Here is a 27,980-nt window from a genome sequence, read left to right as displayed (position 1 = left end):
CTTAGGAAGTGCTTCTCCACACCTGGACATTTGGCCTCTGGCTGGCAGGCATAGGCAGTCTTTGTCCTTTGAATGGTTATATACTTTCTTCCCACTGCACTCCAGGGAGGGGATTGCTTTCTCCCACTGCAGACCGCACCTCTGAACTAGTTACTGAGCCCGGGGCTGGCTCCCCTCCTCCCCAGGTGTGCGAACAGGTCAGCTGGCCCCAGTTGGAGAAAGCCTTGAAGTTAGAGATTGGATCTCTGTCTGTCCCGTTCCATGGTTTTTCTCTTGTCCAGATACAGTCCTACACTTCCCCAGCCTCTCTTTCTCTTCCCTTTGTTTCTCCATAGAAGGAGTTACCACCCCTCTATGCCCATGCCACCTGTTTTTTCTCCACCAGTTTGCAACACACACTTATGGCCCTCCAGGTTGTCCCCGTGGACGCCTGGAAATGTCTTTACCCTAAATAATGTTTTAAACCACTTATTTTAACAATCTTTTCTTTAAAATCACACAATTAAAATAAAGGGTGTTCAAAAGTCAAAGTTTTTATATGCTACCATCTAGTGGAGACTAGAACATACTCCACTAATTCCATCTGAAAATGCATTCAGATCTTTTGTTCATAAGACAGAAGTAAGAGGAGTTTTGCTTACTGCAATCATTTGAAGTCCTTCTCAAAGTATAATCCAATGACCTGGGGTATCAGAATTAAGTGTTTAATCACAGTTTCCAAGAGCCCATGAGAGGGTGGCCCAGGAATATGCATGGTTTAACCCCACTGGAATTTGAAAACTAATGTTCTATCTCCTTGAGAGGCATGGTATGAATGTAGGCATTATCATAAATCTAGTGTCTAGTTAGGATGCAAATCTCTAAATCTTGATGGGATGTATATATTGAAATTCTCTTTTCTTGGGGTGCCTGGGTGGCGCAGTCGGTTAAGCGTCCGACTTCAGCCAGGTCACGATCTCGCGGTCCGTGAGTTCGAGCCCCGCGTCGGGCTCTGGGCTGATGGCTCAGAGCCTGGAGCCTGTTTCCGATTCTGTGTCTCCCTCTCTCTCTGCCCCTCCCCGGCTCATGCTCTGTCTCTCTCTGTCCCAAAAATAAATAAACGTTGAAAAAAAAAAATTGAAATTCTCTTTTCTTTATTCCAGGGTTTAAAACAAGTAGAAAGTAAATATTCAATCAGTTTCCTATAAACTTAGGAAAAAGGATCATGCGTGCACCTGAGTGGCTTAGTCAATTGGGTGTCTCACTTCAGCACAGGTCATGATCTCACTGTGTGCTGACAGTTGAGAGCCTGGAGCCTTCCCCAGATTCTGTGTACCGCCCCCCCCGCCCCTGCTGCTCCTCCCCCACCCATGCTTTCTATCTTAGTTATTGGAATGAGATAGTCTCTCACTTCACATACCATGGAGTAATAGTATGGAAAATAATGAGGCAAATAAATATGCTCCAATGTGAAAGATCTTATAACAGATCAAAGGTCAGATGGTTCTATTATCCTCCAGATATGACGTTCATCCTTGACTCCAAGGTGGCTGCTACAGCCCTGTCATCACATACGGATCCCACCTGGAGCCCCAGTCTTTCAGTCTGGGAACTGTGCTGCCAATGGAGCCAGTCATCATTTCTGTTTTTATAAAAAAAGATTATTCTTTCATTTTTTTCTACTGTATTTTTTACTTTTTTGTAAATTTTTAAAAATTCTGTTTTACTTTCATCATTTCATTTTATTCTATTTTTTATTTTCAAAAATTTTCCTTCCCTCCCCAACCTTTTTCTTTTCTTTCCCTTTTTTCTCTATTCTATCAAGCTTATTTCAACAACCAGACCAAAATACACCTAGGATTTAGCTTCCATTATTTGATGTTTTTGTGCTGTTCTTAATTTTTCAATTTTAATTTTTAATTTTATTAATTCTTTGTCTTCCTCCAAAATGGCAAGATGAAGGAATTCATTCCAAAAGAAAGAACAGGAAGGTATGACAGCCAGAGACTTAATCAATACAGATAGAAGCAAGATGTCTGAACCAGAATTTAGAATCACAATAATAAGAATACTAGCTGGGGCTGAAAAAATCATAGAATCCCTTTCTGCAGAGATAAAAGAAATAAAGTCTAGTCAGGACAAAATTAAAAATGCTTTAACTGAGCTACAATCTTGAATGGATGCCATGGTGGCAAGAATGGATGAAGCAGAGCAGTGAATCAGCAATATAGAGGACAAGCTTATGGAGAATAATGAAGCAGAAAAAAAGAGGGAAACTAAGGGAAAAGATCACGATATAAGAATTAGAGAACTCAGTGACTCATCAAAAATGAATAACATCCAAATCATAGGGGTCCCAGAAGATGAAGAGAGAGAAAAAGGGATAGAAGTTTTATGTGAGCAAATCATAGTGGAAAACTTTCCTAACCTGCAGAAAGACACAAACATCAATATCCAGGGAGCACAGAGAACTCATGTTAGATTCAAGAAAAACCAACCATCAACAAGGCATATCATAGTCAAATTCACAAAATACTCAGACAAGGAAAGAATCATGAAAGCAGTAATGGAAGAAAAGTCCTTATATTACAAGGAAAGACAAATCAGGTTCACAGCAGACCTATCCACAGAAGCTAGGCAGGCCAAAAAAGGAGGGGCAGGATATATTCAATGTGCTGAATTGGAAAAATATGCATCCAAGAATTCTTTATCCAGCAAGGCTGTCATTCAAAATAGAAGGAGAGATAAAAAGTTTCCCAGACAAACAAAAACTAAAGGAATTCATGATCACTAAATCAGCCCTGCAAAAAAATTTAAGGGGGACTCTCTGGGGGGAAAAAAGATGGAACAAAAAAAAAAGGACAAAGCAACAAAGACTAGAAAGGACTAGTGAACACCATCAGAAACTCCAACTCTACAGGCAACATAATGGCAATAAATTCATATCTTTCAGTACTCACTCTAAATGTCAATGGACTAAAAGCTCCAATCAAAATACATAGGGTAACAGAATGGATAAGAAAACAAATTCCATCTACATGCTGTTTAGAAGAGATTCATTTTAGACCTAAAGGCACCTTCACATTGAAAGTAAGGGGATGGAGAACTATCTATCATGTTAATGGTCACCAAAGGAAAGCCAGAGTAGCCATACTTACATCACAAAATCTAGATTTTAAAATAAAGACTGTAACAAGAGATGAATAAGGGCATTATATCATAATTAAGGGGTCTATCCACCAAGAAGTTCTAAAAATTGTAAACACTTATGCTCCAACTGTGGAGGAATGCAAATATATAAATCAATTAATCACAAATAAAGAAACTCATTGATAATAATACCATAATAGTAGGGGACTTCAACACCCCACTCACAGCAATGGACAGATCATCTAAACGGAAAATCGACAAGGAAATAATGGCTTTGAATGATGCACTGGATGAGATGGACTTAACAGATATATTCTGAACATTTCTCCATAAGGCAGCAGAATACACATTCTTCTCAAGTGCACATGGAACATTCTCCAGAATAGACCACATACTGGGACACAAATCAGCCCTCAACAGTACAAAAAGATCGAGATCATACTGTGCACATTTTCAGACCACAATGCTATGGAACTCAAAATCAACCACAAGAAAAAATTTGGAAAGACAACAAATACTTGGAAATTAAAGAACATCTTATTAAAGAATGAATGGGCTAACCAAGAAATTAAAGGGGAAATTAAAAAGTACATGGAAGCCAACACAAATGATAACACCACAACCCAAAACCTCTAGTATGCAGCAAAGGCGGCCATAAGAGGGAAATATATAGCAATCCAGGCCATCCTAAGGAATAAAGAAAGGTCTCAGATACACAACCTAACCTTATACCTTAAAGAGCTGGAAAAAGGGGCACCTGGGTGGCTCAGTCGGTTAAGCGGCCGACTTCAGCTCAGGTCATGATCTCGCAGTCTGTGAGTTCGAGCCCCGCGTCAGGCTCTGTGCTGACAGCTCAGAGCCTGGAGCCTGTTTCAGATTCTGTGTCTCCCTCTCTCTGACCCTCCCCCGTTCATGCTCTGTCTCTCTCTGTCTCAAAAATAAATAAACGTTAAAAAAAAAAAGTAAAAAAAAAAAAAAAGCTGGAACAAGAACATCAAATAAACCCAAAACCAGCAGAACATGGGAAATAATAAAGTTTAGAGCAGAAATTAACGCTATTGAAATAAAAAAAAAAAATCAGTAGATCTTATCAATGAAACCAGGAACTGGTTCTTTGAAACAATTCACAAAATTGATAAATCCTGGCCAATCTGACCAAAAAGAAAAAGGAAAGGACACAAATAAATTAAAACAAGAATGAAAGAAGAGAGACCACAACCAACACTGCAGAAATACAAACAATAGTAAGAGAAAAGAGCAGTTATACACCAACAAATTGGGCAATCTGGAAGAAATGGACAAGTTCCTAGAAACATATAAACTGAAACAAAATGAAACTGAAACAAAAAGAAATAGAAAACTTGAACAGACCCATAACCAGTAAAGAAATTGAATTAGTAATCAAAAATCTCCCAAAAAACTATCCAGGGCTAGATGGCTTTCCAGGGGAATTCTACCAAACATTTAAAGAAGTGTTAACACCTATTCTTTTGAAGCTGTTACCAAAAATAGAAATGGAAGGAAAACTTCCAAACTCATTCTATGAAGCCAGCATTACCTTGATTGCAAAACCAGACAAAGACCCCAATAAAAGGAGAACTACAAACCAATTTCCTTGATGAACATGGATGCAAAAATCCTCAACAAGATACTAGCCAACTGGATCCAACAATACATTAAAAGAATTATGCACCATGACCAAGTGGGATTTATACCTGGGATGCAGGACTGATTCAATGTCTGCAAAACAATCAATGTGATACATCACCTCAATAAAAGAAAGGACAAGAACCACATTATCCTCTCAATAGATGCAGAGAAAACATTTGACAAAACACAGCATCCTTTCTTGATAAAAACCCTTCTATCTATCCCTAGATAGAAGGATCATACCTCAAGATCTTAAAAGTCATATATGAAAGACCCACTGCTAATATCATCCTCAATGGGGAAAAACTGAGACCTTACCCCCTAGGGTCAGGAACAAGACAGGGATGTCCACTCTCACCACTGTTATTCAACATAGTGTTGAAAGTCCTAGCCTTAGCAATCAGACAACACAAAGGAATAAAAGGCATCAAAATCAGCAAGGAGGAAGTCAAACTTTCACTCTTTGCAGATGACATGATACTCTACATAGAAAACCCAAAATATTCCACCAAAAACCTGCTAGAATTGATCCATGAATTCAGCAAAGTCACAGGATATTAAATCAATGCACAGAAATCAGCTGCATTCCTGTACACCAATAATGAAGCAACAGAAAGAGAAATCAAGGAATTGATCCCATTTGCAGTTGCACCAAAAACCATAATATACCTAGGAATAAACCTAACCAAAGACATGAAAAATCTATACACTGAAAACTATAGAAAGCTTATGAAAGAAAATTGAAGACACAAAAAATTTGAAAAATATTCCATGCTTATGGAAGAAAAAAATGTTGTTAAAATGTGAATACTACCCAAAGCAATCTACATATTCAATGCAATTCCTATCAAAATAACACCAGCACTCTTCACATAGCTAGAACAAACAATCCTAAAATTTGTATGGAACCAGAAAAGACCCCGAATAGTGAAAGCAATTCTAAAAAGAAAACCAAAGCTGGAGGCATCACAATCCCAGACTTCAAGATGTATTACAAAGCTGTAATCACCAAGACAGTATGGTACTGGCACAAAACCAGACACTCAGATCAATGGAACAGAATAGAAAACCCAGAAATGTACCCACAAATGTATGGCCAACTCATCTTTGACAAAGAAGGAAAGAATATCCAGTGGAATAAAGACAGTCTCTTTAGCAAACGATGTTGGGAAAACTGGACAGTGACATGCAGAAAAATTAACCTGGGCCACTTTCTTACACCATGCACAAAAGTAAGCTTAAAATGCAAGAAAAACCTAAATGTAAGACAGAAGCCATCAAAATCCTAGAGGAGAAAGTAGGCAAAAACCTCTTTGATCTCAGCCACAGCAACTTCTTACTCAACTTGTCTTTGGGGGAAACAAAAACAAAGGAAACAATCATCAAAACTATAAACTAAAAGGCAACCAATGGAATGGGAGAAGATATTTGCAAATGACATATCAGATAAAGGGTTAGTATCCAAAATCAATAAAGAACTTATCAAACTCAGCACCCAAAAAACAAATAATCTAGTGAAGAAATGGACAAAAGACATGAATAGACACTTTTCCAAGGAAGACATCCAAATGACTAACAGACACATGAAAAAATGCTCAACATCAACATCATCAGGGAAATACAAATAAAAACCACAATGAGATATCATCTCACACCAATCAGAATGGCTAAAATTAACAACTCAGGCAACAGCAGATGTTGGTGAGGATGTGGAGAAAGAGGATCTCTTTTGTACTACTGATGGAAATGCAAACTGGTGCAGCCACTCTGGAAAACGGTATGGAGATTCCTCAAAAAATTAAAAATAGAACTACCCTACAACCCAGCAATTGCACTACTAGGTATTTATCCAAGGGATTCAGGTTTGCTGTTTCGAAGGGGGCACATGCACCCCAATGTACAGCAGTGCTATCAACAATAGCTAAAGTATGGAAAGAGCCCTAATGTCCATCCACAGATGAATGGATAAAGAAGATGTGGTATATATATACAATGAAGTATTACTCAGCAATCAAAAAGAATGAAGTCTTGCCATTTGCAACTGTGTGGATGGAACTAGAGGGTATTATGCTAAGCAAAATTAATCGGTCAGAGAAAGACAAATATTATATGACTTCACTCATATGTGGAATTTAAGGTAGAAAATAGATGAATGTAAGGGAAGGGAAGCAAAAATAGTATAAAAACAAGAGGCAGACAAAACATAAGAGACTCTTAAATATAGAGAATAAATTGAGGTTGCCAGAGGGGTTGTGGGTGGAGGGATGGGCTAAATGTATAAGGGGCATTAAGGAAGACACTTGTTGGGATGAGCACTGGGTGTTATATATAGGGGATGAATCACTGGAATCTACTTCTGAAATCATTATTGCATTATATGCTAACTACTTTGGATGTAAATTTAAATAAATAAATAAAAATAAATAAATAAATAAAAAGCAAATAAATAAATAAATAAATAATGAAATAAGCAAATATTAAAATTAAAAGAAAAAGCAGGAGAAGGATAACCAAGAGTCTAAAGAGCAGAGCCAAGAGTCACAGAGAATTCTTTCCTAAGGCCTTGAAATCTTGTCCAGTAGGATATACAAACTTATGCACAAGTAACTCCTTTGTATTTTCCATCTCCCTTCCTCCTCCCTCTTTGAATGGCAATGTCTTGCATTCAATGTCTTGCATTCCTAGGCCTGTCCCACCATTGTGTGTTGGGAATGTTGGGTAGGTAGTTTCTTTAGTTTTATAGGTCCTCAGATAGAGGAAAAATTTTGTTTAAGAATGATGTTTAATGTATTAAAGCTAGGAACCTCATCCTCACCTAACTTAGAGGATTTAAATGATGAGATTTTGCACTTTGAGCTGATGAGATACTGATGCTTACATTTAGATGACTAGGTTGGCTCACAGATTGGCCCCTGTTCGCAGAGGTCAAGGAGAGGCTAGAAAAAGAGGCAGGCTGCTGCAGATTGGTAGGTGGCAGATTTAATTAGCAAGAGAACTTAAATATGAAGCTTGTCTTGGGTGTCCTTGAAGCAGCTCCCACTTGGTGGGCAAAGCATACATTCCAAGGCCAGGGGAGAGTAAGGGGCCTCTTTTGCCTGGATCTAGCTCTAAGATCAACCAGTGGTCATATCCTCTCAGTGACCTTCTCTAACAGATGAGACTCTGAATTTTGAGTTGATACTGTAATGGAATGAGACTCTTGGGGACCTTAGAATATAGTGAATGATTTTGCATTTGGGAAGAACATAAGTTGTTGGCAGCCAGAGGTTGAACTCCGCATACAACCAATACCCTTGCATAATGCCCTCTTGCCACCTGTGACTATAATGAAATATCCACCCCATTACTATGCCATGCTGTATTGCTCAAGTGAGTTTAAGAAAGAGATATTATCCATAGTGGGTCTGACCTAATTATGTGAATGGGGGAGGGGTAGAAATGAGTGCATTGGATCTTGAAAGCCAGTTAGAAATATTTGGTGACATTATATAAGCACATGACCTCTGACCATTAGTGCATATTCCTAGGCATACACCATAACCACGCTGTGTCTGCCATCAAACTGGGGTCCCTTGGCAGAAGACTCTATATGTCCTCTGGTTCTCCCATCAGCCTAGGGGCTCTGGCATCATGTGTGGGCCCATTGCCTCCTCCTGGTACCCACACAGGCTGCAGGGCAGGAGGCGACACTCCCCACAGAGGGAGACGGTTTCCCAGCAGCCCTTGCGGCCTTGCGTGGCGCAGGCCCCTCATCTGGGAAGACGACGTGGACTAGCCCAATGGCAAGCGCCCGGGCCGAGGGCTCAGGCCCAGGCTGGCAAGGGGCCTGCGTGCTGGCCACAGCCCTGCTCTGGCTGTGCCCACTGTTGCTTCGTGCTGAGCCCAAGGGAACTGCTGCGGATGGTGAGTGTGGGGGGGAGTATGGTGAGGGGCGTCAGGTTCCCCCACCTCTCAAGTGTCCCTCACCCACCCAGGTCCACCAGGAGGACCTCTACCTGGCTGAGTGGGGCCCTAGAATTCCTGGGTTCCCCTTCGGCACGGTCAGGGAGACCCATGGCTGAGGAGACCAGGGCACCCCCTCTTCTTGCCAGCTCTTTCCTTCTGGATCTCAAGCCTCCTCAGTTCAAGAGCGGAGGTTCATTACTGGCCTGTATGTGTGGACCCCCAAAACCTCTTCATTTTAAGAACAGGATGCAGTGCTTCAGGAGAATTATCAAGCAAAATGTGCTCCATTTGGCCTCAGTCTCCCTAGAATATTGGACTGAGGTGGGAGGGGTGCAACCACTTAATCCTCAGTGGCCCTGAGTAAACAGCATCCCTAAGTAAGTCCTTAGTTTCTGGGACTTCAAATAATGGTGTGCTAGTTAAGTGAAATAAGGTCTGGTGAAGCACCTGGGGCAGCACCACTTCCTGGTCTTGACTTGCACACCCCAGTGGTATGCAGATGTGTACCTCTGCAGGTGCCTGCACCACAAACCTCACCCCCACCCTTCTTACTGAAACCCACAGGCTGCTTCCTTAGTACTACCATCACCAGCAAAGCCAGGTGGCTCTTTGTTACATGAGCCATGTCTCTTCACCCTGGGCCTTGGATTTCCCAGCTGAAAAGGGAGGAGGGGCCATGGTGGCCCTGTGTCTTGTTGATGCTGACATCCAGAGACACCAAGGCTGGCATCCATAATACCTCATGGTGCCTCATGGGTAGGATTGTCTCCACAGTGTGTGGGAAGCCAGCAGTAACTGGGAAGATCTTTGGTGGCCAGAATGCACCAGACTGTCGGTGGCCATGGCAGGCCAGCCTACTCTACCACGGCAAGCACATCTGTGGAGCTGCCCTCATAGATGCCTACTGGGTGATCTCAGCTGCCCACTGCTTCCAAAAGTGCGTGTTCCCAGTGGGCCCAGTGACTCGAGTGGGATTGGGGAGGGAACACAAGATGGACAGAACAGAAGGGGGAGAATGATGTCCCAGACCTTTTTCCCTAGGCTTTGTTCCTGGCCACCACCAGGTGTCTGTGTGTACTGTTGCTCCTGCCTTTGACCGAGCATTCCCCTCTACTTGGAATGCCATCCCTTCTCACCACCTTACTCCAGTCTCCTGACTCTCTGAGTTCACATCTCCCAGTACAAAGGCCATTTACCTTATCTCTTCCTTCAGGGATGTTCCCATCTGTCCCCCTCCTCACACTTTGGTAATACCAAGATGGTATGGCTGTCTCAGCTACATGTACATTACTTGTACATAGCTAAGTGGAAATTAACTTTAACTGTGATTATCAGTAAGTACTGGAAAACAAACTTTAGTTCCAAAGTCATTGCCTCCAGCCCAATTTTTGTCTTCTTTAAATTTTAGGATTCTGAGTCCTGTTCCCACTCAAGGTAGATTCTGCATTCTACATCTTGCCCAGCTCTAGACAGGCCAACAAGATGTCAGTGGGTTTGTTTCCTCTTGTGCAGATGGTAGTGGGTGTGTAGTATCCCTGGCTGGACATATGGCACAGGTTTTAGGCTTTAAGTCAGAGCAATAGTTCTAGGGTCCCCACTTTCCAGGGCTGGGGGAGCATTAGAGCCTGGACAAATTGGGCAATTATTTTGTCCTCTTCCAATCAGGCTGTTCAAAGGTCATCATTAGCACAACTGCCAGAGGCTTCCCTGGGTCCTAACCACCTGCACATTCTAGCACATTTCTCTATGGAAGCATCATGGGACTCTGGCTGTTTAACCAGCATCCAGAAATTCCTGTCACTTCTGTAGAAATATGTGCCTAAGAGCAACTGTGTTCACCACTGTCTCCATAGGCCAGAGTGAGGCATGAAGCAAATGGCCTCTGTCCTCGGATGGGACACAGATAGGAGAGTGGGCTGCATCTCAGGTGTATCCTGAGCTTACTCTGTGCCCAGAGGGAGCGGGGAGAATATCACACTTGAAGTCAGAGGAGGTAAGAGCCACTGGCATCAACTGGCTTTGAGAACCACTTGGGTTCTGTTCATTTATTCAGCACTCGTGGGTGGTAGGCCCCTTGTGAGGCCCACCGTGGAGGATGTGGAGATGCAAGACCCACCTTGAAGTTTCTCATCCTGTCAGGAAAGTGACACATGAACCCAGCTACTGTGCTGCAGGATGGAAAGACCAGAATATGCAAGAGGGTAGACCCTGAGCCAGTGTCAGGAGAGGTACCATGGGTTGCATCAGAGGAGGGGCTTGGAGCTAGTACAGCCTTGTGGGAGAAGAATGCAGAATGCAGTCACATGGAGTCTGGGCAAGGGACCAGCACGAGCAGACCACGTATGTTGGAAATCTGCTCACATTCCAGAAGCAAGTTCAGTTCCATGTGTTCGCCTGTTTGCTCCACACAGGCTTATTGAGTGCCTGTCTCCAGATGGGGTTCATCCTTTAGGGAAGTCTGAGTGTGAAGAATGGGAAGAGGGAATGGATGATTCTGCACTGAGAAATGGGGTCTTTGAGAACCACTCCAAGCCATGGGACCTTCCAATGGTTCTGGTCAGAGCTGGGAAGGAGCCAAGTCTCCTCTGTTCTAAAATGAAGGGGTATAGTTTGATGTGCCCCAATGTTTCTTTCCAGCACTGAGATTCTCTGCTCCTTTGATTTGGGGGCATACTGGGAAAGCCATCAGAAACTTTCTTTTTTTTTTTTTTAATGTTTTTTATTTATTTTTGAGACAGAAAGAGACAGAGCATGAACGGGGGAGGGGCAGAGAGAGAGGGAGACACAGAATCGGAAGCAGGCTCCAGGCTCTGAGCCATCAGCCCAGAGCCCGACGCGGGGCTCGAACTCACGGACCGCGAGATCATGACCTGAGCTGAAGTCGGCCACTTAACTGACTGAGCCACCCAGGCGCCCCAAAATTTTTTTTAACGTTTATTTATTTTTGAGACAGAGAGAGACAGAGCATGAACGGGGGAGGGGCAGAGAGAGAGGGAGACACAGAATCAGAAGCAGGCTCCAGGCTCTGAGCCATCAGCCCAGAGCCCGATGCGGGGCTCGAACTCATGGACCACGAGATCGAGATCGTGACCTGAGCTGAAGTCGGACGTTTAACCGACTGAGCCACCCAGGCGCCCCCAGAAACTTTCAAAGGACAGATTTCCTGAGGCAACAGACAGACAAGAATCCAGCCCACCTGATGAGAACATTAGGAAGGGAGGAGAGAGCAACCTCTGGAATAATGGTGATGTCTGGTTGCTTATGGGGTTGGGAAAGTTGGGGGTAGGCAGTCAGGTGAGAGTGCAAGGGTGTTAGCCCAGTGCTCAGAGGAGACAGGTGATAATACAGCCTCTCACAACAGGTCCCATGAACCATCTGACTACCAGGTCCTGCTAGGGTACCATCAGCTCCAACATCCCACTGAGCATAGCCGGCAGATGACAGTGTATCGAGTCATTGTTCACAATGACTTTAACAAGCGCTACTACATGGGCAGTGACATCGCTCTGTTGCAACTGCATCTATCTGTGAACTTTACTTCTCACATCCTCCCTGCCTGCCTGCCGGGGCCTACCATGAAGCTGCCCCTTCACAGCAGCTGCTGGATAACCGGCTGGGGGATGATCACTGAGGATGGTGAGTAGGAGCAGGGCAGGCAGGGAGGGTAGTGGTGGAGGAGGAAGGTGTGTTAACCATTGTGGGGCCCTTCCAGCCCTGATACCATTTCCTTCTAAAGCTTCAGTTTCCTTCTGTCATGCTTCAAAAAGTCTGAGCATATCTAACTTTTGGAATCAAGAACTTGGGCTCTTTGACTCCAAGCCATTTAGGATTCCACTCTGATTCACAGGTCCTGCATGAGACCATGTCAGGCCCTTCCAAAGCTTCATCAGGCACCTCTTGGGCTTCCCCTACCATGGAAGGTACTCAGGGAAGCATAACAGTAAGGAAATTAAAACAAGTTTGCTTGTTGGCTTGAGAGGCAAAGTTGGGTGTTTCTGGATTAAGAACATATTCCTATGTGAATCTCACTTCCCCTCATCCATTAATTCAAGTAAAACTTGCCTGTTCTGCCAGCTTGCTGGGCTTGTACATTTTTAGGCTGAGAGAGGAGAAATGGTGGGCAAATATTTTTTTAACACAATGGAAAATGCTTTTAATTTAGGAAAATGTAACATAGAGTGAAAAAAGCAGAATGTAAATTTGCCATGATTTGTAGGGTCATAGGGTCATGATCTGGCAGAGTATCTCACTGGAGGTATTTGGGGCAAGATTTTCTTTGCTGTGCTCTGGCCACAAATATCAATCACACTGTCTAGTCATGAAAACAGCCAATGCTTCAACATTTCCAAAGACACCCTCTTGGGAAGCACTGTCACTCATTAAGAACCACTGGCAGAGCAAGGAGGATTCTGCAAAACTGGTCGGAGGGTAGGAATTGGGGTATGAGGGGAAGTTGCAGGCTAGAGCAGCCAGCAGGTCAGGGAGCATCTGACATCAATGATAGACTCAGCCTGCAGCTGTTCTGTCCTCTCCCTGACCACAGTTGCTGGGCCTGGGTTGTCCCCAAGGACATGTGAGAGCTGTACATGGCAAGCACTCCACAGGACGGAGCTGTCACTGTGACACTGAAAACACCAGTCTGATCTGTGAGCAATCTGTGGAAATAGAATCCACATGGAAAGCATCCACAGACCAGCTGCTCGTTGAGGCTGGGCCATGTCTTATTTGACATACTACCTCACCCCACCCAGCATCCATTAGGTGCATCACTGGAACCTGGGCCAAGCTAGGACTCTCAACTTCCACCCTCCACCTCTACTTCTATATCTGCATAGCTGCCGGATTAATTATTTTCAAAACACAAGGAGACCCTTCAGTGGTTTCCCAGTGTGCTTGAGAGAAATCCAAACTCCACATACTGGTGAAGAGGCCTTGCTCGCTCTGGACCCTGCTGTGACCTTGTCTCATTTTTTTCAACTCCCACGCCACTGCAGCCACCCAGACCTCCCTCCTGGCACTTCCCACCACAGACCCCTCACCTTTGCTCTCTTGTCTGACTTAAATGTCTTGTCCCTTCATCTTTGCAAGTCCTCTGAGAGACTTCCCCAATCCTGTCAGTTGGAAATGGCAGCATGTCCATTAGCAGGCCGGTTGGGGAGGTAGCTAGCCCTTCTCTCAGGCTCCAACCCACATCTGACCTTCCCCCACTCCTGACCCCTGCAGATTTCCTGGCTGCACCATTTCAGCTGCAGGAGGGAGAGGTTGGCATCATTGACAGTGAAGTCTGTAAAATGTATTTCCAATCGCCAGACTCCAGCAGCAGTGAATATTCTATACACGAGGATATGTTTTGTGCTGGGGACCTCATGACAGGAAAGTCCATCTGCAGAGTAAGTGAGATTGGCTCTGTTTATCAAGTGGGAACTCCCCTCTCTCTTTGTGTCTTCTCTGGATCCTGCCCCTGACTTCCTCCTCCTAAGCTCACCCCAGCCTGAAGTGTCAGAACTGAAGATCAGAAGACCCCAAAGAATACTAGTTCATTCCATACATTTCTTCGTTTAAAAAAAAAACGTTGTTGAAGAATAGCATGCATAGAAAAGGGCATAATTTAGACATGTGCCATTTGATGCATTTTTAGAAATTTGCACAATCAGGGACACCTGGGTGGCTCAGTCTGTTAAGCATCCGACTTCAGCTCAGGTCATAATCTCGTGGTCCGTGAGTTTGAGCCTCATGTCCGGCTCTGTGCTGACAGCTCAGAGCCTGAAGCCTGCTTCAGATTCTGTGTCTCCCTCTGTCTCTGCCCCTCCCCTGCTTGCACTCTGTTTGTCTGTCTCTCTCTGTCTCAAAAATAAATAAACATTAAAAAAAAATTTTGGGGGCGCCTGGGTGGCTCAGTCAGTTGAGCGTCTGACTTCGGCTTAGGTTATGATCTCGCAGTTCGTGAGTTCGAGCTGCATGTCGGGCTCTCTGACAGCTCAGAGCCTGAAACCTGCTTCGGATTCTGTATCTCCCTCTCGCTGCCCCTCCCATTCTCTCTCTCTCTCTCTCTCTCTCTCTCTCTCTCTGTGTTAAAAATGAGTAAACATTTTTTAAAAAATTAAATAAAAAAAAAAAGAAATTGGCACAATCACGTATCAACCAGCACCTCAAGAATCCTCCTGATACTTCCTTCCTGTTACTAACTCCCTGAGACTAGTCCTGGCTTCTGAAGCTCTGTGGATTAGTGTTGGGACTTACCTACATGGAATTATAGAGGATGCATTCTCATCTGGTCAATATTATGTTTCTGAGATTTATGCATCTTGTGTGTAGTTTACATTGTTCATCTTGTTGCTGTATGGTATCCAATGTGTGAATATACTACAATTTTATTTATCTATTCTAGTCTTGGTGGCATTTGGATAGTTTCCACTTGAGACCATTACAAATAGATTTGCTGTGAATATCCTAGTGCATGTGTTTTAGTGCACATGGGTTCACATTTTGGTTGAGTATAACCCTGGGAGTAGAATTACTGTGCCATAAGATATGCACAGGTTCGTCTCTCACAGGTACTGAGGGGCAGCTTTCCAATCCACTGGTACCAGTTTGCACTCCCCCCAGCAGGGGCTGACAGTTGTGTTTGCTCCACATTGCCTCCAGTACTTCATGTTGCCCGCCACTTTCAATGTGATTTTTAATTTGCATTTCTCTGAGAATTTCTCTGTGAATAATGAAGATAAGCACTTTTTTCATATGTGTATTGCCTCTTTTTAAAAGTGTCTATTCAAATTTTTTTGCCATTATTTCAATGAGATTGTGTGTCTTTCTCATTGAATTTTAGAATATGAGTATGTTATTGAATATATGTATTAAGAATATTTTCTCCTACTCTGTGGAATCCTTCTATTCTATGGTGGAGAAACTGAGACCCAGAGAGGAAAGTGGATAGCTCAAGGTGAAGTGGCATGATCATAGTCAAACCTAGAAAAGCTTGGAGCTATGGCCCCCACATGCTTCCTCATACAGAGCTCCTTCCTCTCCTGCTCCTTTTGCTACCTCTTTGTCTCTCTCCTTGACCATCTCCCATCAGCTGAAAAACATACTGTCATGATGCCCATCTTAAAACACCCTACACATACCTTCCCTTTTCCCCAGCTCTCTGCCCTGGGCCCTGATTCTCAGCCTGCCTTCCCACAGGGCTCACCCACTTCAAGGGCCCTCTCTGGCTTACTCACTTCTCTTTCTTGCCTCAGCCCATTCTATCAGACTTTTGTGCTCGCCCTTCCTCCACAGTTTTCTCACCAAGACAGCCAGATGCCTAGGTGCACCTCTGACCTCCTCCCACTTGGTGCTTGGCCATGCACCCTGCAGCACATCCCATCATACTTGAAGGGCAGCCCCTCTTGTGTCTCCTGCTTTCTTCCTCCTCTTTCTGACCTCCACACACCAAGGACCCACCACTCAGCCCTTATTCTGCTTTTCCTGCCTTGCTCCATTTTTACCTTAAATGGAGGGAAAGGGTCAGGTAGGGCAAATCTGTGCCTCACCATTTCTTGCCTGTCTTTATCAGTCTCTTTCTGCTGCAGTAGTTCATGACTGGTCTCCCTGTGCTGATTTCTGTTCTGCCACATACTGTGCTTCACCCAGCCCCAGAAATCCTACCATCCTTTTAGAATCTGTATCAGGTCACACTACCTCCCTGCTGAGTGTCCTTCAATGTCCCTTCATCCATACCCTCCCAGCTGATAAGCCTGGGCCTGGCCCTGCCACTTCTCAGCCTCACCTGTGCCAAGCAGGCCGCCTACCTGTGCCTGCAAATTCCAGGTCAGGCCTTGCTCATCCCTCCCATCTCTGCTTAGAGGCTCTCTGATGGTCCAGTTAGGGCAGCCCTTCCTGCCATTTACCACCCCCTGGGTGCCTCTGTTCCACATCTTGCATCTGTGCATGGTGTGTGCTGTACTGTCTGTGTTCATGTTCTGTGTCATATCAGTGTCTCCTACACACAGGGTACTCGGTCATGTTTATTCAACAGAAGGCTGGAAGGGTGCTATGTTTCTTTGGTCCCTACTTTATAACCCATGAGATAGAAGCATTATGCCCAATGGTGCCTTCCTGCCTTGGAGTCCTGACCTCAAAGTCCTTAGCATTTTTCTGGGACCCCCTTGGGCTCCCTGCCATTCTGACCACCCTACCAGTTTGGACTTGGGATCACTTCTTTTCTGCTGAGCACATTTAACAGTTTGCGTTTTCTAAAGAAGCTCCACAAACCAGAGACCTTAATAAGTCGAAAACAAATGCCCAGGTGAGATGTTGTACTGGACTGATAATTACCCAGAGGCCTGCAAGCCCCATGGGACTTCAGGTGGTACTTTCACTCACTTAGGATTGGGAGCACAAAGGGCTGGTGTCCGATATCTGGAGTCTGCCTGCATATTCTGATAGGTCTATGACTGCCAGCTTAGAAGGATGCTCAGAGTCCCCTCCACAGGCTTTGTGAAGTGAGCTCCAAAGCCCTACCCTTGCGATTTTGATCAAAGAGGTCTGCAGTGGGACTCTGTGTCTGGATTTTTCAAATCCTCCATGTAATTCTGATGAGAACAATTCACAGCCCCACCTTGACATGAGGCTTCCTAAACTCCACTCTGGTGGAGGGCAAAGGCACTTCACACTGTCTAAACCATGTGTGTCCCCCTCTATTTTGGTCCCCATGATTCATGCTGTCTCTTTCCTCAGGGAGATTCTGGAGGCCCCTTGGTCTGCAAGCTGAATGGTGGCACTTGGTTTCTGATGGGGCTGTCTAGCTGGAGCCAGGCCTGCCGCTATCCCATAGGCCCCAGCGTCTTCACCAGGCTCACCTACTTTTCCCACTGGGTCAGTGAGAAGCGGAGCACCTTGCCCAATCCTGATCCTTCTTTTGCCCCTTCTCAGGACAAACCTCCTATTTTGAGTGACTTTTCTTCTCTGGGCACTGTCCACAAGCCCAGCACCTGCATAACCCTTGTGTCTTTACAGACCTTCCTCCTACTGCTGATTTTCCTAAGGATTCTGTGACAGACCCTGTGATGCCCCTCCTGGTCCTCCCCAACAAGCTTGTTTGCATTAATGCCAACAGGCTCTACATTCTTCTTAAATGTGTCCATCTCTGAGCAATTCTGTCCATCTGAAGCTTACTCCAGTCCTGATAAAATTTTAAAAAATATATTAAAGAAGCTTCCTGCTCCTGTTTCTGACCTATCAGAGCTACCTTCTGTCCCCACCCTGTCATTCAAGCTCCTTGGCACATGAAGTTCTCCCCGCTCCCTCAGCTGGGAGTAGGGAAGGGCAAGGACACTGAGGGCCTGGCTAGCTATCTGGAACTGAATCACTAGCCTTGAGGAGTCTTCCAAAGAGCTGTCTTGGCTTAGGGCCCAAGGCCTCACCCCATGGAGGAAATGGCATCCCCTAGGTCCCACAGAACACTAATGGCCAGTGTGATAGGGACGGGTCGCCCTACGGGTGAATGATTTGCCCTGAGCTGGAGATGAAGAAGGATACTCCAGGCCCACAGGTCACAGAGGTTCTATTTGAAAGGCTCTATTTAAAGTAGACTGTGAAGGGCTCTGGCTACCAGGCTAAGGTCCAAAATCACAGGTCAGCTGCCCTCAGATCTCTGCTGTTAGTCTATTCCCCTTGTACCCACAGTACCTGTCCTCCCCCTATCTTCAGGGGCCCAGCCCCCCACCCTCTGGGAACCTGTCATAGCTTGTGGTTTGGCTGACCCAGGACTTGCTGGCCCAGCACTGAGCCTTAAGCCATGTCCTGAACTGTCCCCTACAAATATGTCTGGGTCACAGAATTGTAACTAGTTAGCAGAATACTCAGAAGAGTCTCATAACCACAAGACCCACCCTGAACTCTTGGTGATCAGGGAGCAGACCTCAACCATTGCAGATCCACTGTATAAAAATGCCATCAGGTGTTCTGTGCAAATTCTTTCCGATCTTGTCCCCCAGATAGCCTGGACTCTCAACCAGCAGGTGAAAATAGGTGAAGTCACATCCACATGGTCACCAGAATCTTGCTGGCTTTAAGCCCTCTGCTACTCATGCAGAGGTTTTCTTCCCAGCTCAGCAGTCTCTGGAAGTGATAAAAAAAAAAAAAAAAACAAAAAAAAACAAAACAACATTCTCTCCCTATTAGTAGACTCAGTTATGGGGCTTCCTGGCTGGATTGCTGGGCCCGGAGGTGGGAGTCAGCACTTAGTTCAGATTTGGAGCATTATCTACCCACTGCCCCTAGAACTTCCACTTACCTTCAACCCATGGTGGCTTTGTGCTGACTGTGCTGGGTTTCTCTCCCACAGTGACTTCTGCTTTGTCCATCAATAGCCATGTTTCTATGTGAAGCACCGAGTGGTGTGACTGTTGGTCCTGCATGAAGTTTCTTGGGTCCCCTAACTCAGTAGATGCAAATACATTTCCAGTCCACTCTGAAGATCTGCCAAATCACAACTTTCCCTGTTACAGCCAGCTTCAATGTTTGGTATTATTATCCATGTTTGATCCCTTTTTACAGACCTTAACCCAAGATCTAGCATGGTTAAGTAACTTGTCTGAGGTGATGTGGGTAGTAAATAGCAGAGCAGAAATTCAAACCCAGATTTCTTAAGGAGCTCAGAGGTCTTCCCTCTAATGCAGGCCATTCTCAGGCACCTCAAGCTCTGTGTGATTTCCTCTCTCAGGTTAATTTTGAGAGGTACCTTGAGAGGCTTGGGTTAACTGTCCCAAGTGTGGCCCTGGTCAGTGACAAGGAAAGATCCCAAATAACAAGACTGATGTCAGGGTGCAGAGCAGGTCTGGAAGACCAGTAGGACTGGGGCTGGGGAACAGGCTGGGAGTGCTGCTGAGGTGGATTTCACCAGACCCACCATCAGAAGCTCCCAATGGGCTGCTAGGTCGCACTCCCACATCAACCCTGGATGAGCAGGGGAGGTGAGAAGGAAATGTAGAATCAACAAGAAATCCTAGAGGAAGTGAAGTTTTCCTGAAGTGGCCTGTAGCTGGGTTAAGAGAGTAGGGCAATGATAGTATGGGCTTGAAGGCTGTTTGCATGTCCCACTCTCCCCCCATCTGATACCATGTGACAAATGCTGCCTAATCTTTCTCAGGTGCCAGTGTATTCCAGGGTGGCTGTGTCAACTAGTGTGTAGCTTCTGATAGCCATCTTGAGTACATGCCCTCCGTGCCCACACTTCTACCCCTGAGGTCAGGGGGAGTACTACATGGGGAGACTTGATCCTTCCACTATGATTTCTTCTAAGAACTTTAATGTTGAAGCCTTGGCTGCAGAAAATGCCTGGCAGATATCAGTATGGAGGAGAGGTTAAGAGTGGATTTTTGATGCCTGGGGCCTCTGGTCTAGGGTCACCCTCCCTTCTCCTTGAACTCACCAGGACTTCTGTCCTTCTCTGGTATACTGTACCAAAGAGTGACAGAGTACCTGCTAACCCATGGGTTATATGAGCACATGTGCCAAAATAACTGCACGACTGAGAAGTATGATTGCCACATAAGAAATACAGAAGATTGGACGTTATATGTTATTTGAGATAGAATTATTAGAAGAGACAGACCACCAAAAATTAATAAACGCAATAAATATCCTTATGGATATTGGAAAATATTATTAGCAATAAGACCCAAGACAAAGAAACCACAGGAAAGAACCAAGTCAAAATATTGTGTATGAAAAATACAATGGTTGAATTAGAAGGCACAACAGATTGGATGAATAACAGGTAAACACAGATGAAAGAGGCATACAGTTGCTACTTTGCGTAGACATTACAAAGTATGGACTTTGGAGCTGGCACACGTATGGTAGGATAATGTGTGGAGTTTCTTTACAAAAGATCTAATTTCTAAGGTATGGTTAGGGATAAGGAGAAGAGGAGCCCAGTGCAGGAGCCTGGCATAAGCTCTGCCACCCCCCACTCCCCCCACCCCTGGCCCTAAAGAACAGGGAAGGGAGAAGAGGAGCAAGGACTGACAGCTGAGGGACATAGCTAACTGAGGAAACCTCACAAATAGGGTTTTTGTGGAAATAAACACTGTGACCACTTCTGTCACCTCCTCAGATCTTCAGCTGAGTCTCCCCTCTGGTTGAACCCACTGTGGCCAGAGAGAATAGGAACCTGTCAGGCCTTCCAGCTTGCACTTCTACCCCCACAGAAGGAGTGGGATGGGGTGGAGAGTATGCCTGGAGGGACAGACAGGAGATAATTGCTACAGGGGGTCTAGATTACTTGGGTCCACTCTCCTGCTAAAAAAAAAAAAAAAAAAAAAAAAAGAAAGAAAGAAAGAAAGAAAAGAAAGTCTTTATTAATTCCGTAAAGAAAATATTCATGAGGTACCCAGCTGTCTCAGTTGATGGACCATGCAACTCTTGATCTCGTGATTGTGAGTCTGAGCCCCACACTGGGTGTAGAGATCACTTCAAAAAATAAGATCTTATGTAAAGAGGCAAACCTAGAAGTTGACTCTCACCTATAGAGAACAAACTGATGGTTGCCAAAGGAGAGGTGGGTGGGGTCATGGGTTGAACAGGTGATGGGGATTACAGAGGGCACTTGTGATGAGCACTAGGGACACTGAGAGGGAAGATGGCGGCGTAGGAGGACGCTGGGCTCACCGCGCGTCCTGCTGATCACTTAGATTCCACCTACACCTGCCTAAATAACCCAGAAAACCGCCAGAGGATTAGCAGAACGGAATCGCCGGAGCCAAGCGCAGACGAGAGGCCCACGGAAGAGGGTAGGAAGGGCGGAGAGGCGGTGCGCGCTCCACGGACTGGCGGGAGGGAGCCGGGGCAGAGGGGCGGCTCGCCGGCCAAGCAGAGCCCCCGAGTCTGGCTGGCAAAAGCGGAGGGGCCTGACGGACTGTGTTCCGACAGCAAGCGCGACTTAGCGTCTGAGAGGTCATAAGTTAACAGCTCTGCTCAGAAAGCGGGAAGGCTGGAGGACAAAGGGAAGGAGAGCTGCTGAGCCCCCTGACGACAGAGCTCAGTTTGGTGGGGAACAAAGGCGCTCGCCAGCGCCATCTCCCCCGCCCATCCCCCAGCCAAAATCCCAAAGAGAACCAGTTCCTGCCAGGGAACTTGCTCGCTCCGCACAAACACCCAACTCTGCGCTTCTGCGGAGCCAAACCTCCGGCAGTGGATCTGACTCCCTCCTGCTGCCACAGGGCCCCTCCTGAAGTGGATCACCTAAGGAGAAGCAAGCTAAGCCTGCCCCTCCTGCCCCTGTGCACCTTGCCTACCCACCCCAGCTCAGACGCCAGATCCCCAGCATCACAAGCCTGGCAGTGTGCAAGTAGCCCAGACAGGCCACCCCACCCCACAGTGAATCCCGCCCCTAGGAGAGGGGAAGAGAAGGCACAAACCAGTCTGACTGTGGACACAGCGGTGGGCTGGGGGCAGACATCAGGTCTGACTGCGGCTCCGCCCACCAACTCCAGTTATACACCACAGCACAGGGGAAGTGCCCTGCAGGTCCTCACCACGCCAGGGACTATCCAAAATGACCAAGCGGAAGAATTCCCCTCAGAAGAATCTCCAGGAAATAACAACAGCTAATGAGCTGATCAAAAAGGATTTAAATAATATAACAGAAAGTGAATTTAGAATAATAGTCATAAAATTAATCGCTGGGCTTGAAAACAGTATAGCTGACAGCAGAGAATCTCTTGCTACAGAGATCAAGGGACTAAGGAACAGTCACGAGGAGCTGAAAAACGCTTTAAACGAAATGCATAACAAAATGGAAACCACCACGGCTCGGATTGAAGAGGCAGAGGAGAGAATAGGTGAACTAGAAGATAAAGTTATGGAAAAAGAGGAAGCTGAGAAAAAGAGGGATAAAAAAATCCAGGAATATGAGGGGAAAATTAGAAAACTAAGTGATACACTAAAAAGAAATAATATACGCATCATTGGTATCCCAGAGGAGGAAGAGAGAGGGAAAGGTGCTGAAGGGGTACTTGAAGAAATAATAGCTGAGAACTTCCCTGAACTGGGGAAGGAAAAAGGCATTGAAATCCAAGAGGCACAGAGAACTCCCTTCAGACGTAACTTGAATCGATCTTCTGCACGACATATCATAGTGAAACTGGCAAAATACAAGGATAAAGAGAAAATTCTGAAAGCAGCAAGGGGTAAACGTGCCCTCACATATAAAGGGAGACCTATAAGACTCGTGACTGATCTCTCTTTTGAAACTTGGCAGGCCAGAAAGAATTGGCACGAGATTTTCAGTGTGCTAGACAGAAAAAATATGCAGCCGAGAATCCTTTATCCAGCAAGTCTGTCATTTAGAATAGAAGGAGAGATAAAGGTCTTCCCAAACAAACAAAAACTGAAGGAATTTGTCACCACTAAACCAGCCCTACAAGAGATCCTAAGGGGGACCCTGTGAGACAAAGTACCAGAGACATCACTACAAGCATAAAACATACAGACATCACAATGACTCTAAACCCATATCTTTCTATAATAACACTGAATGTAAATGGACTAAATGCGCCAACCAAAAGACATAGGGTATCAGAATGGATAAAAAAACAAGACCCATCTATTTGCTGTCTACAAGAGACTCATTTTAGACCTGAGGACACCTTTAGATTGAGAGTGAGGGGATGGAGAACTATTTATCATGCTACTGGAAGCCAAAAGAAAGCTGGAGTAGCCATCCTTATATCAGACAAACTAGACTTTAAATTAAAGGCTGTAACAAGAGATGAAGAAGGACATTATATAATAGTGACAGGGTCTATCCATCAGGAAGAGCTAACAATTATAAATGTCTATGCGCCGAATACCGGAGCGCCCAAATATATAAAACAATTACTCATAAACACAAGCAACCTTATTGATAAGAATGTGGTAATTGCAGGGGACTTTAACACCCCACTTACAGAAATGGATAGATCATCTAGACACACGATCAATAAAGAAACAAGGGCCCTGAATGAGACATTGGATCAGATGGACTTGACAGATATATTTAGAACTCTGCATCCCAAAGCAACAGAATATACTTTCTTCTCGAGTGCACATGGAACATTCTCCAAGATAGATCATATACTGGGTCACAAAACAGCCCTTCATAAGTTTACAAGAATTGAAATCATACCATGCATACTTTCAGACCACAACGCTATGAAGCTTGAAATCAACCACAGAAAAAAGTCTGGAAAACCTCCAAAAGCATGGAGGTTAAAGAACACCCTACTAACGAATGAGTGGGTCAACCAGGCAATTAGAGAAGAAATTAAAAAATATATGGAAACAAACGAAAATGAAAATACAACAATCCAAACGCTTTGGGACGCAGCGAAGGCAGTCCTGAGAGGAAAATACATTGCAATCCAGGCCTATCTCAAGAAACAAGAAAAATCCCAAATACAAAATCTAACAGCACACCTAAAGGAACTAGAAGCAGAACAGCAAAGGCAGCCTAAACCCAGCAGAAGAAGAGAAATAATAAAGATCAGAGCAGAAATAAACAATATAGAATCTAAAAAAACTGTAGAGCAGATCAATGAAACCAAGAGTTGGTTTTTTGAAAAAATAAACAAAATTGACAAACCTCTAGCCAGGCTTCTCAAAAAGAAAAGGGAGATGACCCAAATAGATAAAATCATGAATGAAAATGGAATTATTACAACCAATCCCTCAGAGATACAAACAATTATCAGGGAATACTATGAAAAATTATATGCCAACAAATTGGACAACCTAGAAGAAATGGACAAATTCCTGAACACCCACACTCTTCCAAAACTCAATCAGGAGGAAATAGAAAGCTTGAACAGACCCATCACCAGCGAAGAAATTGAATCGGTTATCAAAAATCTCCCAACAAATAAGAGTCCAGGACCAGATGGCTTCCCAGGGGAGTTCTACCAGACGTTTAAAGCAGAGATAATACCTATCCTTCTCAAGCTATTCCAAGAAATAGAAAGGGAAGGAAAACTTCCAGACTCATTCTATGAAGCCAGTATTACTTTGATTCCTAAACCAGACAGAGACCCAGTAAAAAAAGAGAACTACCGGCCAATATCCCTGATGAATATGGATGCAAAAATTCTCAATAAGATACTAGCAAATCGAATTCAACGGCATATAAAAAGAATTATTCACCATGATCAAGTGGGATTCATTCCTGGGATGCAGGGCTGGTTCAACATTCGCAAATCAATCAACGTGATACATCACATTAACAAAAAAAAAAGAGAAAAACCATATGATCCTGTCAATCGATGCAGAAAAGGCCTTTGACAAAATCCAGCACCCTTTCTTAATAAAAACCCTTGAGAAAGTCGGGATAGAAGGAACATACTTAAAGATCATAAAAGCCATTTATGAAAAGCCCACAGCTAACATCATCCTCAACGGGGAAAAGCTGAGAGCTTTTTCCCTGAGATCAGGAACACGACAGGGATGCCCACTCTCACCGCTGTTGTTTAACATAGTGCTGGAAGTTCTAGCATCAGCAATCAGAAAACAAAAGGAAATCAAAGGCGTCAAAATTGGCAAAGATGAAGTCAAGCTTTCGGTCTTTGCAGATGACATGATATTATACATGGAAAATCCGATAGACTCCACCAAAAGTCTGCTAGAACTGATCCATGAATTCAGCAAAGTTGCAGGATACAAAATCAATGTACAGAAATCAGTTGCATTCTTATACACTAACAATGAAGCAACAGAAAGACAAATAAAGAAACTGATCCCATTCACAATTGCACCAAGAAGCATAAAATACCTAGGAATCAATCTAACCAAAGATGTAAAGGATCTGTATGCTGAAAACTATAGAAAGCTTATGAAGGTAATTGAAGAAGATTTAAAGAAATGGAAAGACATTCCCTGCTCATGGATTGGAAGAATAAATATTATCAAAATGTCAATACTACCCAAAGCTATCTAGACATTCAATGCAATCCCAATCAAAATTGCACCAGCATTCTTCTCGAAACTAGAACAAGCAATCCTAAAATTCATATGGAACCACAAAAGGCCCCGAATAGCCAAAGTAATTTTGAAGAAGAAGACCAAAGCAGGAGGCATCACAATCCCAGACTTTAGCCTCTACTACAAAGCTGTCATCATCAAGACAGCATGGTATTGGCACAAAAACAGACACATAGACCAATGGAATAGAATAGAAACCCCAGAACTAGACCCAGAAACGTATGGCCAACTCATCTTTGACAAAGCAGGAAAGAACATCCAATGGAAAAAAGACAGTCTCTTTAACAAATGGTGCTGGGAGAACTGGACAGCAACATGCAGAAGGTTGAAACTAGACCACTTTCTCACACCATTCACAAAAATAAACTCAAAATGGATAAAGGACCTGAATGTGAGACAGGAAACCATCAAAACCTTAGAGGAGAAAGCAGGAAAAGACCTGTCTGACCTCAGCCGTAGCAATCTCTTACTCGACACATCCCCAAAGGCAAGGGAATTAAAAGCAAAAGTGAATTACTGGGACCTTATGAAGATCAAAAGCTTCTGCACAGCAAAGGAAACAACCAACAAAACTAAAAGGCAACCAACGGAATGGGAAAAGATATTTGCAAATGACATATCGGACAAAGGGCTAGTATCCAAAATCTATAAAGAGCTCACCAAACTCCACACCCGAAAAGCAAATAACCCAGTGAAGAAATGGGCAGAAAACATGAATAGACACTTCTCTAAAGAAGACATCCGGATGGCCAACAGGCACATGAAAAGATGTTCAGCGTCGCTCCTTATCAGGGAAATACAAATCAAAACCACACTCAGGTATCACCTCACGCCAGTCAGAGTGGCCAAAATGAACAAATCAGGAGACTATAGATGCTGGAGAGGATGTGGAGAAACGGGAACCCTCTTGCACTGTTGGTGGGAATGCAAATTGGTGCAGCCGCTCTGGAAAGCAGTGTGGAGGTTCCTCAGAAAATTAAAAATAGACCTACCCTATGACCCAGCAATAGCACTGCTAGGAATTTATCCAAGGGACACAGGAGTACTGATGCATAGGGGCACTTGTACCCCAATGTTCATAGCAGCACTCTCAACAATAGCCAAATTATGGAAAGAGCCTAAATGTCCATCAACTGATGAATGGATAAAGAAATTGTGGTTTATATACACTATGGAATACTACGTGGCAATGAGAAAAAATGAAATATGGCCTTTTGTAGCAACGTGGATGGAACTGGAGAGTGTGATGCTAAGTGAAATAAGCCATACAGAGAAAGACAGATACCATATGGTTTCACTCTTATGTGGATCCTGAGAAACTTAACAGGAACCCATGGGGGAGGGGAAGGAAAAAAAAAAAAAAAGAGGTTAGAGTGGGAGAGAGCCAAAGCATAAGAGACTGTTGAGAACTGAGAACAAACTAAGGGTTGATGGGGGGTGGGAGGGAAGAAAGGGTGGGTGATGGGTATTGAGGAGGGCACCTTTTGGGATGAGCACTGGGTGTTGTATGGAAACCAATTTGACAATAAATTTCATATATAAATAAAAAAAAAAACTGGTGTGATGAGCACTAGGTATTGTTTTGAAGTGCTGAATATTGTACACCTGAAACTAGTATTATGCTGTAGGTTAACTAACTAGAATTTCAATAAAAACACATAAAAAAGTAAAATAATAATGAATAAAATAATGAATAAATTATTTGAATAATTTGATATTTGAAAATTGAATAATTTGAAATTTGAATAATTTGAATAATTCGCCAGGTATGTTTTTTTTTTTTTTTTTGGGACAGAGAGAGACAGAGCATGAACGGGGGAGGGGCAGAGAGAGAGGGAGACACAGAATCGGAAACAGGCTCCAGGCTCTGAGCCATCAGCCCAGAGCCTGACGCGGGGCTCGAACTCACGGACCGCAAGATCGTGACCTGGCTGAAGTCGGACGCTCAACCGACTGCGCCACCCAGGCGCCCCGCCAGGTATGTTTTGATTGCTCATTGAAGTAACCCTGGAAAAAATGGAAAAGAGTGGGGTGGCAGAAGCCTTTTACCATACAAAAAGAGAAATTTCAGGGGCAGAAAAAAAGACCAGGCAGAGAATCAAAGAAACTATAAGGCTTAATCCATAGAGAAACAGAGGAAAATAAAGAAAAAGGAGATACAGAAAATATGTAAAAAGAATAAAAATGCCTTCAGTTTAAAATTCTCCACCAATAATACGTTCCTAGAAAAGTTGGCAGCATAAGGTTGGCAGGGATTTTCT

At 44.2% G+C, this 27,980-nt stretch overlaps 1 protein-coding gene across 1 annotated transcript; it reads left to right on the top strand.

Annotated features, from left to right (window-relative positions):
• Positions 1-8,547: 8,547 nt before the first annotated feature.
• On the top strand, positions 8,548-17,939 carry LOC112848768 (serine protease 40-like). Its single transcript, XM_025912570.2, has 5 exons — positions 8,548-8,682; positions 9,499-9,661; positions 12,086-12,360; positions 13,948-14,114; positions 17,443-17,939. Exons 1-5 carry the CDS (start codon positions 8,559-8,561, stop codon positions 17,758-17,760), a joined length of 1,047 nt encoding a protein of 348 aa, XP_025768355.1. The 5' UTR covers positions 8,548-8,558; the 3' UTR covers positions 17,761-17,939.
• The last annotated feature ends 10,041 nt before the right edge of the window (positions 17,940-27,980 follow it).

This window comes from Puma concolor, chromosome C1, assembly GCF_028749965.1.
Source record: "Puma concolor isolate L17-30 chromosome C1, mPumCon1.1.hap2, whole genome shotgun sequence".
NCBI classification, from domain to species: Eukaryota; Metazoa; Chordata; class Mammalia; order Carnivora; family Felidae; genus Puma; species Puma concolor.
This window is presented reverse-complemented; position numbering and strand designations above follow the sequence as displayed.

Coding starts and splice junctions, on each gene's coding strand:
- LOC112848768 (XM_025912570.2), top strand. CDS start 8,559: ATGGCAAGCGCCCGGGCCGAGGGCTCAGGCCCAGGCTGGCAAGGGGCC. Junction 12,361..13,947: donor GGGGATGATCACTGAGGATG/GTGAGTAGGAGC, acceptor TGACCCCTGCAG/ATTTCCTGGCTGCACCATTT. Junction 14,115..17,442: donor CAGGAAAGTCCATCTGCAGA/GTAAGTGAGATT, acceptor CTCTTTCCTCAG/GGAGATTCTGGAGGCCCCTT.